Source organism: Lissotriton vulgaris, chromosome 6, assembly GCF_964263255.1.
Source record: "Lissotriton vulgaris chromosome 6, aLisVul1.2, whole genome shotgun sequence".
Lineage (NCBI taxonomy): Eukaryota > Metazoa > Chordata > Amphibia > Caudata > Salamandridae > Lissotriton > Lissotriton vulgaris.
Window position 1 is genome coordinate 1,229,930,988 of NC_141694.1, and position 14,513 is coordinate 1,229,945,500.

The following is a 14,513-nucleotide window of genomic DNA, read 5'->3' on the forward strand; positions in this document are numbered from 1 at the left end:
CCTCATTGGATGGGGTGCAAGAGAAAGCTGTCCCTCCAGTTGTATCTTCTGTTCCGGAACCTGTGTATGGCTCGGTTGAGCTGATAGTCGAGGCTTCTCCTTTGGTCTTGGTCCTAGCTAATGTTCCCATATTGGCTCCAGGGCAGGATGAAACTACTTCATCCTTGTTGTCTAAAGCCTTACACTGGCTGACAAATAATATGGTGATAACTTCCTGGGGTAAGCAACAGCTGGCAGAAGAACTAGTCAAGACCAGGAGGGTGGAGTGGATAGGAAACAGTGCAAAAAGATTCCGGGGTGACTGTTTTACATTTCTCAGATCCAGAGGTATTATCCAACATACTGCCCAATCTCCTACCCCCACAGCGAAGATCCACCGAGATCATCCCACTCACCCTAGACTTCTTTTACCATCGTAGTGGCAGGGTTTCTAATCGGAGTATGTTAAGGACCAAGTGGAACGTTGTCTCAACGAAAGGGAGGAGGGTTGCGCAGTCCACAGAGTGGGGACTAAATTTGGAAAATAGGTTCTCAGCTCTTTCTAACCTAAATGATTGTGACTGACTTCATGAGGGCAAAAGTGTAGTACCTTCAGTTAATATTGATAAGAGCTTAGTTAGCTTGCCTGCCCAGAACGTCAATTGTCACAGTAATGGGATGATGATTAACCCAGTAGCGATAGCAGCAGGAGAGACTAGTATCCAGAACTTTGCATCTGAAGCGCTAGTTGGTCGCGTGACTGGGGTAGCTAACCTAATCTCCTGGAATTTGGCTGGGCTGTCCTCTAAACTAGATTGCGGGGACTGTCTTGGCTTCGTCACCCTATTCGATGTATGCATATTTCAGGAGACTTGGGCTTGTGAACCTGTCTTTGTGTTAGGATACCTGAACTTTTCTGTGCCAGCGGTTAAGGGCCTAAAGGGTAGACCAATGGGGGGGCTTACCATTTGGATCAGACAGTCCCTAAAATTCTCAACCAAAAGTATAGTAACTAGTCATAATGATATTCAGTTGATCAGGATAACTACTGATAATCTAGGGTCACTTGATATCTACAACATATATGCTAGGGGTGCTAAGGGTGGTCGATCCGAAGTATTAACAGCCTTGGACAACTTACTTGATGCACATTCACACGAGAACAACATTGTTGTAGCAGGTGACCTTAATCTGATGTTTGAGCCTTTGGTTTCGGGAGAGGCCTCCACCGGAGCTGAAGAGGACTCTCACTGGGGTATTCCTGAGTTACAACTGAAGCCAGTTACTCGCTGGACTGAGGACATAATAGCCCTCAATGCAATGTGTCTTGAAAAAGGTCTGAGAGCTTTGAACGGAAGAACATTGCGGGATAAAAACGGCTCTATGACTTTTGATCATGGGAGACATAAAAGTAGAATTGACTATGTAATCTGTAGCTTGACGTTGTGGCCAACTCTCTGTGATATGGAGGTTGTCGAGAGACCAGAAAGCGACCACAACCCCTTATGCGTGACACATAAATGGTGGGCTGTGGAGACAAACTCTACCTGTACGAATGCTCTTGTACCACCCCTGATTATCCCTGAGAACAATATGCGCAGGCTCCGACGGGATACTGTAGTCAATAATCAACAGGCCATTGACACTATTAATTATGAAACTGACCAAGCCATTTCAGCTATGGAATTGATTAGTGACTCTTCTTCTGGCTTGGGGGATGTGGTCAATATTCATGACACACTCTTCGCCAAGATTAGGGCGCACTTTTTAAAACCTGTTAAGCGAAATGGGGCAATGGTCCGTAAAGGTGCAAGATGGTATAACACCGACTGCAGGGAGGCTCGATTCGCCCTTGGTCATGCCATTAAGAGGAAAGAGCCTGTGTCCATCTGTCTTGCCAGAAAGGCATACAAAGCATGCATAGCAAAAGCCAAGAGAGAATGGGACGAGCAACATTGGTGCAAACTGAAAAAGGCTAGCGATAGGAAGGATTCCAGAGGGTTCTGGAATATTGTCAAATGGGGCAGTGAGAGAGTTGAAGAATCTCCAAATAACAACGTACCACAAGAGGCCTGGGTAGAATTTTTCAGTTCACAATATACTCTTAATACTCAGGCTACAGGTGAGGATGGTTTTATTATGACCTTTTCTCAAAGTAACCTTTTTACCTACAAAGAGATTATGTCTGCTATTACAACAGTAAAACAGAGGGCGTGCTCCCGGCTTAGACGGTGTTCCCGCTGATATTTTTTCAAATGATAAAGATCGTTGGTGCAAATATATTCATTTACTTATTAACTGTATTGTTAAGGGAGCTGAGGTCCCTGCTTCATGGAGAGGAGCAGTGATCATCCCTGTGTTCAAAAAGGGTGACCGTGCTCAGCCGTGTAATTATAGGCCTATCAGCCTCATTGATACTGTGTAAAAAATAGTCGGTCGTGTGGTTGTAAATAGGCTCCTTGAATGGGCAGAGGATAACAACATCCTATCACCCTTCCAAGCAGGATTTAGAAGGGCAACAAGCACAGTGGACCAAGTGTTTCGCTACCAATTGCTACAGTGGAAGACCGTGGTGCTGGGAGGAGGCAGCCTGTATGCCGCTTTTGTCGACCTGCGGGCTGCCTTCGACCTGGTGCCGCGGGCCAAATTGTGGCAAGTTTTACAGAGTTTAGGGGTCCCGGAGGAATTACTAACCCTGATAATACGCCTCCACGAGCGCAATTTTGCTAAAATCCAGTGGGGCAGCCATGGGATGGTCACAGCCGACTTTCCCGTTGAGCGAGGAGTTAGACAAGGGTGCTCAATGGCTCCAACCCTGTTCACTTTGTTCATAAATGATGTTGTCCCCCGATTGGTACCTGCGCCAGTTGATGCTCCTTCTCTCTCAGGTCTAAAAATCCCCATATTAATGTTTGCGGATGACACGCTCATTCTATCTAAACCCCCAGTGGTTTGCAGCGTGCTCTGTCGATATTTGAGAACTTTTGTGGGGAACACGGACTTGAGGTGAATGCTACTAAAACTAAACTCATGATCTTTAAACCGCATCGCAGCTTTAAGTCCAAAATTGTGATGAGTGGTCGGCCATTAGAGTTAGTTAACTCATTTACATATTTGGGTATCCAAATTGCTGACAACAACAGGTGGAGCCAGCACTTAAACACTGCTATACTGCGACACAAGCAACTAGCGGGCGCCATCAACTCTGAACATAGGAAGTCCCTAACTAAACCAGTTAAGCCAGCTTTGCTAGTTTACGAAGCTAAGGCAATTGGGTCCGCACTTTACGGTGCAGAGATGTGGGGCTTTGAAAATCTGAATTCCCTGCAAGCCTCAGAAAATAAATTCCTACGGATACTCACTGGTACACCTAAAAGCACTCCGTTGTTGCCTCTACGATATGATCTTGGTAGGAAACAAATTAAGGATCTGGCCAGTTTACGCCCCATTCTGTACTGGCGAAGACTCTGGACTACTCCCGAGCTCTCACATTATGCCGAAGGTTTTATGGATGTCATCAAGGCTGATGGCTTCCATAAAATTAGCTGGCTTAATTCACTGAAAGCAATACTGTTTGAGCTTGGGTTGAGTTCTTTATGGCTGGACCCTGCTGGTGCATTATTCCCTACAAAGTCTGCCCTAAAAAATATATTCTGGGAAAATGTTGCTAACAAGAGCTTGAGCAGATCTAGCATTGGGTCTATGTCTATGTGTTTCCTCGAGGCCAAACTGTATCCTGCTCTGGAGGCATATTGGGATATTGTCTCAAAGCCGGGTGACAGGAAGCTCCTATTTCAACTAAGAACTGGAGCACTCCCTATAAGAGCACTGACTGTTAAATGGGGTGCAGGGGGAAGCGACATCTGCCCAGCCTGTGGAACGGGGAAGGAAACACTGGGACACTTTTTGTTTTCCTGTAAAGCCTATTGTGCACCAAGGCGTGTCTGGTTAGCACCTATGTGCAGGAACCTTGGGACCACTTTTAGTTCTGTAGCCATGCGCATTATATGTTCGAGCTCCCTTATCTGGATTTTGATAGCCACAGCAAAACATGTTGGTTGGGCGTGGGCGATCAGGCAGAGACTGCTAGTTAATTAACTATTCTCTGTCTGAAGAATCTGTCCCCATGAATTTGTTAATGTTGCTTTTTTAACCATTTTATGTTTTTGTATTCAGCCAGAGACTGCTAGTTAGATAACTATTCTGTCTGTAATATTTGATTCTTCGAATTTTTTAATACTGTTTTTTAGATCACCAACGTCTTGTATCTTTGCAAAATTTTAACAAATGTATTAATCTTTTTTAATCATTTGTCAAGTATTGTAATGTAAATTTTTAATCGAGTGTACTTTATTGATTCAATAGTGCCGTGTCATTGTGATTGACTGTAAATTTAATTCAATTTTAAAATTGTGTGTATTTCTGCTTTTATGAGTAATTACTCGAATAAAGCACTATTTGACTGACTTGACATAACCAATGTGATCAACCACCACATCACTGGTAGCCAATAACCTGGACATATTCGTCTAGTAGTCTGCAAATAAGCCTTCAACAAAAAATGGAGTAAACTTTATTTGGAATGTATGCAAGTTGTACCTAATAATAGCTTGTGTGATATTTAAAGTAACAGCATTCCTTGTGTTCAACTCACATGAAACACTGGCAAGTGACTGTTTTGAGGAGTAAATCTGTCTAGCCATAACTTTACTATTCAACTGAGGCATTTTCTGCTCCAAGCAAGTCTTCCCAAGGTGAAAATCATACACAGTTTAATCTGTGGTCATCCCAATCGATCAAACCACAAAATTAAGAGTCAGAGGAGATTACAGGAGTTGACTCCCCACTATTCGTAGACAAACACAAACCCCTGGGTCTGGAGAGAAAAATTAAACAAGAAAGAAAGTTGGTGTGCTTAACTAATGCAGAGCATTCCCTTTAAGGGACGAATTCCCTACCCACCAAAAGGTGGCATGCTTCATCATATGATAGGGAACATCCTCACACCATGATGTCTACTCACGGTGTAGGCTACAACCCACTCACTAGAGGGAGGAGCTCGGGGATTTTTTTTCAGAGGTATGCTAAATACCTTTCTAATGAGCACTGAGTGGTGAGGGAAGCAGAGTGCGAGTTAAGGGATGTGCTGGTTAAAACTGGCTCCAAGGTATGTGACATTTTATTTATGCGACCCTGGGTCGGGGTTAAAACAAGCAAATCCAGTCAGGTATGTTTATATCTGCTGGATATTTCCAAACATGTAGGTCAACATGTTTCTGCCTATGATCCTCCGTAGAGGCATTGTGGCTCATTAGAAAGGTATTTAACATACCTCTGAAATTTCCCTGAGCTCCTCCCTCTAGTCAGGGGGTTTTAGCCTGCACCAGGACTAGGGATCACGGTGCAAGGAGGTTCCATATAATGAATGTTGGACTTGGCTCTTTTGGCAGGTTCACCCCTAAACTTTTTTGCTTATGAATGTGAATTGGTGGTAGTGATTTTTGGTTTCTGCGCACTTTCACTGTGTCCCAGTGGAAAGTGCGTGCGCACTCTTGAGTGCGTGGAGTAAGGTTGGCCTGCCCTCCCATAGGAATGCATAGGGAATGTCTGTGTCTCTGGTAGTTCCTGATGCGCGAGGTGTGCATGCTCGAGTTTGGTATGTGCGAACTCGTGTGATTGAATGCTTCGCAATTATGTATGTGGCATGATTGTGTCTTGTGCGGAAGTGCCACTTCTAGGAGTTAGCATATTAGTGTAAAATTATCTGGCGTGTGATTGGCTGGGGTTGGCTGGGATGCCAGGCTCCATGAGTCATGATGGGTCTGCCCGGTGGGGAGTGTGAGATTAGCATGCTGATGGCTGGGGAGGAGTGCACCTGGTTCCTGAATAGGGCTGGGCTTTCCCCCACACAATGCTGGCTCCGCCCCCTGTGGTGCGCCTAACGACCCTAGCCCTGCCAGTGAATAGAGTGAGGGGCTGAGCACATCAAGAGTGCTCACCAACCAGCTGCGACTGGTTTCTCCCCTCACCCTGTGCCAGAACAAAGGATTTACTAGTATAAGAAGGGGCTGTGTCCCCTTAGAAATTGTTCTCTGCCAGGATCCTGCCTGAGGGGGCTGCTGCTGTTGCTGGGGCCAGGAGGACCGCCACTTGGATGGTCTCCCTGCCTGGAGACCCAGTGAGCTGGCTCTGGGCCCAGCCTTGCCCCCCTGCCTGCATTCCAAGGACTTTGTTGCTGGACTTTCCCTTTAGCGCCTGGAAGCGCTTGATTTTCACCTCTGGCGCCTGGGAGCACTTCCTTTTTGCTCTAGCGCCTGGGAGCACTATTGATTGTCCTAAAGCGCTTAGGAGCGCTTTATTTGCCACTTACAGCGCTTGGGAGCGCTTTGTTTGTAAAAGCAGGTGCCCACCCGGCATTTGCCTGCATGCTGCGTGGCGGAGCGGCGCGGGTGCCACCCCGCTCATTGCCGCACTTTCACAGCCGGTGCCCACCCGGCATTGCCCCACTGGTTTGTTGCCTCGAGGGTGCCCACCCCTCCTTAGGCTGAAGCTCTGCCTGCCAGTGCTGGGGGGAGGGCCGCCGCGCTGCCCGCGGCGACCCGGAAGCAGAAGCCACAAACCCGGAAGTCCCGCTCGAAGCAAGAAGCCGGCGTCTCCCCTGGGGATCCCGAGAGAGAGGGAGAGCCCCGTGGTGTGCGCAGAGGAGCCTGCGACGGATGAAGGAGAAGCGCGAGGTACAGTGTCGTACCTGCCCCCGCCGCACCATCGAAGAGGACTGGCCGTCACCGCCTTCAGAAGCCGAGAAGCTGGTGAGTGACGGGGCGGGAGGGAGCACAGAGATTGTCAGCAGAGGGGGCATCGGGGCGCATTGCCAGTGCCCGCCCCTTCTGTAGCTGCTCAGTGTGAGTGGAGCTCCGTTTAACCCCCCTGCCCGACCGCGAGTAAAGAAGACAGGCAGCAAAAGCCCCGGTGAGTGGGGCTCCGGGTTGGCAGTCCGCAGGAGGGGGGGCATTTGTGTAGTGAGAGCCTGCGAGGCTCCCCCGAGGCCCCAATTGCTTCTGTCAAGCCCACGAGAGGCTCCGAGGCATTTCTCCGAGCCCAAGGGCTCCAACCAGGTGGCAAGTTGCTTTGCGAGCCCCGAGAGGCTCTTGGGGGCCATAGTTGCTTCGAGTCCCCAGGAGGGGGGCTCCAACGAAGGAGCGCATTGTTATTTAGAGCCCACAAGGCTCAGGGGCATTATTACAGTCAGAGCCCAGAGAGGCTCAAAGGCCCCATTGATCTCGAGCCCAGAAAGGCTCTAGGGGACAAGAGTGATTTGGGCAGAGCCTGCAAGGCTCCAGCGTGTGGCCACATCCTCACACAGCTGCCCAGCACTTCGTGGGCAGCTGCCACGTGTAGGCCCCTGACTTTGGGACACAGGGCGTCCTAGCCCCTGCGAGGCCAGAGGGCCTAGGGACAGTCACAGGTGGTGACTTATGCGAGTTGGCGCAATTGTTCTTTAATACACCTCTGAATGTGTTTTTATGCGTCAAGTGCCTTGTTTTTACACCGCTGAATGTAGGTTCTGCATCATGTGTTTTCCTTCCCTACACCTCTGAATGTGTTGTGATGGTATTGCACCGTTACAACGCAACTTTTACAACGCACTACCATTACATCGCAACTTTTACAACGCAAATACCATTACAATGCATGCCATTACAACGCATGTCATTACATAGCAGATACTATTGCAACGCATGCCATTACATCGTAAGTATAGGTAAGTATATTATTTTTATTTAAAATTATTTTACATTTTATTATTTTAATTAATATTAAAAATACAATAAAATATTAATATATTCATTTAAGTAATTTGGGGGTATTTTTAGGTTTTGGGGCTGGGTTTGGTTTTTGGGGTACAGGGGTATTTTTAGGTTTTAGGGCTGGTTTTGGTTTTTGGGGTAGAGGGGTATTTTTAGGTTTTAGGGCTGGGTTTGGTTTTTGGGGTATAGGGGTATTTTTAGGTTTTAGGGCTGGCTTTGGTTTTTGGGGTATAGGGGTATTTTTAGGTTTTAGGGCTAGGTTTGGTTTTTGGGGTACAGGGGTATTTTTAGGTTTTAGGGCTGGGTTTGGTTTTTGGGGTACAGGGGTATTTTTAGGTTTTAGGGCTGGGTTTGGTTTTTGGGGTACAGGGGTATTTTTAGGTGTTAGGGCTGGGTTTGGTTTTCGGGGTACAGGGGTATTTTTAGGTTTTAGGGCTGGGTTTGGTTTTTGGGGTACAGGGGTATTACGACTAAATAAATTAAATTAATTAAATTAATTTAATAAAATGTAATTAAATTAATTACAATTTTTACAATTAAAAAATTAATTGAATTACATTACTTAAATTAAATTAATTACTTTTTTTATTTATTTAATTTAATATAATTAAATAATATTATTTACAATTTTTAAATTAATTAAATTTCTTTAATTATATTAAATTAAATTATATTAAGTATTATTTTAATTTTATTTAAATTATATTTATTGTAATAAATTACATTATATTATTTACTATTTATAACTTTATTATATTTCATTAATTATATTATAATAAATATTTTAAATTAATTACAAGTTTAATATTAATTAAATTACTATAATTAAATTAAATTAATTACTGTTTTAACAATTTTTAAAATATATTTATTAATTTAAATTAATTAAATTAACTTTATTACATTTTTAAAAAAAAGATATACTTACCAATACTTACGATGTAATGGCATGCGTTGTAATAGTATCTGCTATGTAATGCCATGCGTTGTAATGGCATGCATTGTAATGGTACCTGCGTTGTAAAAACTGCGTTGTAACGGTCTGCGTTGTAAAATAACGCGTTGTAACGTCATAGATCCGTTGTGATGCATCATGTGTAATGTGCTTATACCCCTACAGGTACTGTGATACTTAGATGGTTGTTTTTCTCCTAGTACAGGTGGTGCTAGTGAGGTCCTGGTTCCCTGCGTGACCTGTTCCTAAGGTGGTTAGGTTTGCGTAGGTGGTACTTACCTGTTACCAGTGATTACTGGTTGTGTGCTTTATGTTCTATTTTGTGCTACAGTGATTTATATTCTATGTTCTAAGTGCTAATTCTATCTAGTGCTAAGTTCTAAAAGTGCTGATTCCTGACAGTGGTCCAGGTGGCCCTGTCTTGTACATATCCCCTGTAAATTCTGCCCATGCCTGTTGGCACATTGTAAAGTGTGTGTTTTTTTCTAATGTGTTTTGGTATAATACAAAGGCTATGTTTATATATAACCTTGTGTGGAGTTTCCTTTGTGGTGGGCCTTGGGTGTTGTTGCTGGGTGCTTGCGCAAACACTTAACCTACATAGCCTCCAAGTTTAGCCTTGCTGCTCGCGCCACGTTACCTAGAGGGTGAGCAGGGGTTATCTTGGCGTGTAACTCCCTTGCCCTGACTTAGGAGTGGTGGTCTCTGACTTTGGCGCAAGCCCTGGCCAGCCAGGGATCCCATTTCTAACAATGAAGCATGCCACCTTTGGTGGGTGAGGGAATTTGTCCTTTAAAGGGAATACCCCACATTAGTTAGGCACACGAACTCTCTTTCCTCCTAGTTTCATTTCACTCTCCAGACCCAGGTTTTTTTTTGGGTCATCCCAATCAAGACACCCCTGAGGAAAAGGAGTACTACACATAGCCAAAGTGGGAGGAAAGAATACACAAGCTCTTGATTTAATGCTTCCTATATAAACACATGCTAAAAGACCAGCAGTTTACATATAAACATTAACCCCTTAAGTGCTGCTGACGGCCAATGGTCGTCAGCAGCGCTACCTCCCCAGTGCTGCGCACGACCATTGAACGTCCATTCAGCACTAGTTCTAATGGACAGCGCAGCACTGGGGAGAAATGTTTACACGCAGCTAAGGTGTTAAGGATTGTAGTGGGTACAGTCACGATCAACAAACACAAGCATATGTACCCCCTTATACAAGAACATTGGCAGAAAATCTCAGTTGGTACTTCAGTATTTAATTCAATTGAAACACCATGTTTAAAATATTGGCTATATAAGCCATACGTACAGAATTCCACTGCCAAAAATAAGTGGGAAAGAAGGCAAAGGTTCAGTGTGTTCTAGGTCAGCCCTCACCAAGTCAAGAAGCTAACTGAAACAGTTTAAATAGTTAAGATAAAGTTCTCTTAAGCATTCCTTCACTCACAGTCCTTGAAAAATCTACTCACCGACTCGCTATGGCAAGTCAACTTTTATCTAGGCGAGCTATTTTTAGGGTCTACTGGCCTATTTTGTTGAGAAAACTACAGCTAGCAAACAGGAGTTTTGTTCATTCAGAAAGTAAATGAGCAATAAAGATGCCTTTCAATCATATTTTATCTTGTCATAGTTACTGTGCATTTAAAGACAGGTTAAATGTCAGCTTATGTCTTCTTACAAATTGTTGCTTATTTTCTCCTGGAGATTACTGTTTACTTTTCTTTCTCATACAGACAAGTTAGATATTTTGTAAAGTGAACTGTCCGACAATCATGCTGGGTGGGGTACAAGGAGTGTGAAATGAAAGGCTGTTGGATGCCAGTTTATATTCTAACATACATTTAAAAATGACCTGAGCAACATTTCAAAAGATATCACCAATAGGGAAAGCATATTTGTTTAGTAATTCTGAGGTGTGAAGGAAACAAAGATTGCAATAAGATCAAAACAAATCGGAACGCTTTACTTGGTGATGTGCAAAGAATAAATATTTTCAGAAACCCGATTTCCACACACTATCTTTCCTATGCTATATAGTTAATCAGTAAAAATGGATAGCAGTGGGAAAATATGTGGCCATTTATATGGAAAATGTGCTGTCTGCAAATGACAATGTGTTGCCACATCATACTTTAATGATATATTTATTAATTCTTTCTCTTCTCTGATGACAATGCTATTAGTGAACTAAGAGGCAAGTCAGGGGTCATGTGTACCCTATAGTCAATTGATTCCTAGGGTTTTTTTTGTACAGCAGTCATACTGAACTCAAATATTTAATAGTGGTTTTAATGTGATAATGAAGAAAAATGAGGCATTGAAATTAAATATTTGCCTAAGATCACATATTTTGCGACCAGATAAATGGGTCATGCGCATTGCAGTTAGGTCTATTTGATTATTCATGTCACTAGACCTGCAGATTTGGTAACATTTTTAATATTTTTTTGAAGCCTGACTCGCCAAATATCTACCACCCAGTCAGAAAGGCTATGCAGTGGATGAAACAGCAAGTAGGGAATGCTACAATGTAATACACGTATCCAATACTAGCCTGCAGATGCATGCACACTGCTTCAACCATTTGATATCTAACCTCAGAAAACAAGACAGTTCTAACCAATGCCCCCACTAAATTGCTTTAATTGTCTAAAGAGTCTACTGCATCTCCCTGGGATGTGCCCAGCAGCACTTAAGACTACATGTTGTCCATGAAATCATCTTAAAAATGAAATATTAAGTAGTCGGGGTAAGAGTCAGCAAGCTCAGGAAACAATATCTAGTTTCCCACAAAAACATCAGCGATTGGTATGGGTTGGACAACTCAGCTGTCCACCCAACGTAATGAGTTATCTTGGAAGATAAAGATCCCATATACTCTGGCAACTTTCAGATTGGTGCATTATTCCGGAGTTAAACATGCTGGCTTCCTTGTATTTTATGTTGTTGACTGGCACGCAGTAGATTCTGTTTCAGACTGGTATATTGTTACCAATATTAATATGGTGCACAGTAAACTCCAGTGTCACTGATACTAGTTCATCGTACAAAATTAACTAACTGTGAGAAGTTTTCCATGTTGATAAATACCAGTGTGGCAGAGTCTTACTCCCACCACTATAAAAAGTTTTTTCTGTGCTACGGGTCTTGGATAGGTTCAATTTCCTTTTCTGAATCCACTGTGTGCAACTACACGTCAGCATGACTATATGGGTTACCGATTACATGAAAGATCCCAAAGGGCTACCTAACAATCCTCAAGTAAACCAAGTAATTAATGCATATAATTTATTCCACAGCAGTGTAGTAGGCAGAGCAAAAAGTGAGCGATCCGACCTTCATGAGCCATCCTTCTAGATTGGTTCAATACCTAGCTGGAGGAAATAAGGTTGAAAGAAGTTTAGAATGATTTTTATAGTTGGCTAACACTTGGCAAACGTGAAAAAGAAGTCACATGTTTATTAGTTGTAAAAGCTCTGAACCACAACTATTCCCGGGGTAGCTATGTTAAAGATGTTCTATGGAGAGTCTGCTAATTTGGGGACAATACCAGCAACCTACTAGATCTTGGAAAGAAATTTTCTGGGGACTAACAAACATAGTAAAATCATGAATGGGTTGTGGTGTATGCTCTTTTTTTCGGCTGCTCTTGCATTTTCCAATTATACTCAGTTTAACACCTCGTCTGTCCATGGATTGGCATGTTCTACTGAAAATGCTTAATAAGACTGACTATACTACATACAATTGGTGCTATCAAATTCCTGAGCTTTCATTAAGAATTATCAATTATTTCAGCCATTTTGTGTACTTTGAGATTCATGGTCATTTGGACATGGTGTGTCAATGAGCACTTATCACTCAGTTGCGATTGACAATGCATTTTATGGTAGGTATAAGTAAAATACAAGTAGCGCCACAAAGAATACATAGGATTTGGCACGTGAGGCCAATAAAAGCGTGGTCAAAACTAACTTGCATTTGGCTGGGTCCAAACTGAAATGGCATGGTGGGCAAAAGAATGAGGAGTGGGAATGCTACATGAGGTATTGCCATTAGTTAGGTTTATTGCAAGCATTTCTCCCATCACCTGTACTGCCCTAAGCTGCAAGAGTATGTATGCCCAGACGTGGGGCCCATGCTCACTGGCCCACTAGAATCAAGATACACCAAACGACCCCAATAAGAGAGTAACTTATCTTGGGTTGCTTGTGCTCTGGTTCGGAAAGGACCTAGCCTACATGAATGCTCGAATGCTTCCCCTAGCGATAGCCAGAAGTTTAAATTATTGCAAGCATTCCTCCCAACATCTTTAGTGTTCGAGGCTAATGACTGAACCAAGTGAAAATAACATTTGCGCCATATGAAATCTGGTAACATATAATTATATAAAATAAAAACAAAAACATCTCGCCCGTGGGGTTAAAGTAGATGTTCCCGTGACATGAGGCTATCCGACATGCATGTGTTCTAATGACGCTTCCATCAAAAGGCAGCTTGAGTGTGGAAGATTAAGCAAAGCCAGTAGGAACAGATTTGTATTTATTTCTAGTCGCTTGAAATGTGGGAGTACCTGATTTGTGCTTTACTTCTTGCATTGGACAGGGCGAAGTCTCTAGACTAAAAGATTAAAAAAATGCAGGTTCTTTACTACATTTCAGCCTTTTCCTACCCAGAACCGCATTGCGCCTTAGTGGCCGCCAATGAAGAGTGGGAGGGGTATCATGAGCTTTCTGCGCATCTGACAGCACTGCTCTTTGTCTCGCGCAGACAAACGGAAATACCGGCGTTGATTGGGGGGTGATCGCATTACACGGGTGGTGGGGGCTTGCGATAGGGAGTCTACATCAGCGGGTGGCACTTCCAGGTGGAAACCGTTAACTCGACAACAGCCTAGAATTCTGGGAGAGTGTATGTCAAGGACTCTGCGTGCGCCGTTACCGGTCGCAAAGGTTCAACACTCAGTTGCCGGCACATATAAAGGCATTTTCTTGAGGGTTGGAGCGCGACGCTTCTCTAGCCTGCGTGAGAAGTATTGTCTAAATAGGACTTGGTTCTCGCCACTCGTTCTCTGACATCTAGAGGAAAAGTCTCTGTCCCCAAATGGCCCGTGGAACCGCGGGTTACCAAGACCACCCTTCCGCCCCGCAAGACGACCCTCAAACCCTTCACATATCCTGTACCTCTTCCGCGGTCTGAAACTCGTCCATCGTCAGCCTACGGCAGCCCCTTACCAAGAAATTGCGCACGCGCACCGCCCCTGGTAACGGATACACACACAGCCACGCGATGCACCGCCCCCGCGGCACGCGCTGCAGTGAAACTAAGAAAGGACTCACCAGGGCGCTGTGACCTGCACCCGCTTATCCCACAGCCCACGTCCATTGACACAAAGAAAGGACTACAACGGAAAGAGAAAGGTAGTTCCATTTAGCTAGTGTGCCATGGGCGAAGTTTTCCGTTTATTTTGCCGGATGATTTGAGGGCCCGAGGAAGTGGGACCACCGTAAAAGGCAAAACTTCAGACCATTTACAACTTGAACGCATCTTCCTTTGCGGTTTTACATACCGCGAACGTATTCTGTGTCTACGGGGAAATGGGTTCGTTAATATGGCCCTAAGGGATTTAGCCAGTATTACCGGATGCGACGCTGGGATGGGAACATGTATTGCCCATCTTCAAAGTCGGCAGACCTGCCCATTAGGCCACATCTTTTTCCCTGTTGTGTTTATATTTGTATAAAGCATCATTATCTATTCATTTT

General features: G+C 44.0%; 1 protein-coding gene across 1 annotated transcript in view; it reads right to left on the bottom strand.

The window, feature by feature from the left end:
* DYNLT1 (dynein light chain Tctex-type 1) overlaps positions 1-14,065 on the bottom strand; it is a 55,509-nt gene extending 41,444 nt beyond the window's left edge. Inside the window, exon 1 of the mRNA XM_086925383.1 lies at positions 13,932-14,065. Within this exon, the coding sequence (XP_086781509.1) occupies positions 13,932-13,958 (27 nt within the window). The 5' untranslated portion in view covers positions 13,959-14,065. The remainder of the gene's footprint in view (positions 1-13,931) is intronic.
* Between the last annotated feature and the right edge of the window lie 448 nt (positions 14,066-14,513).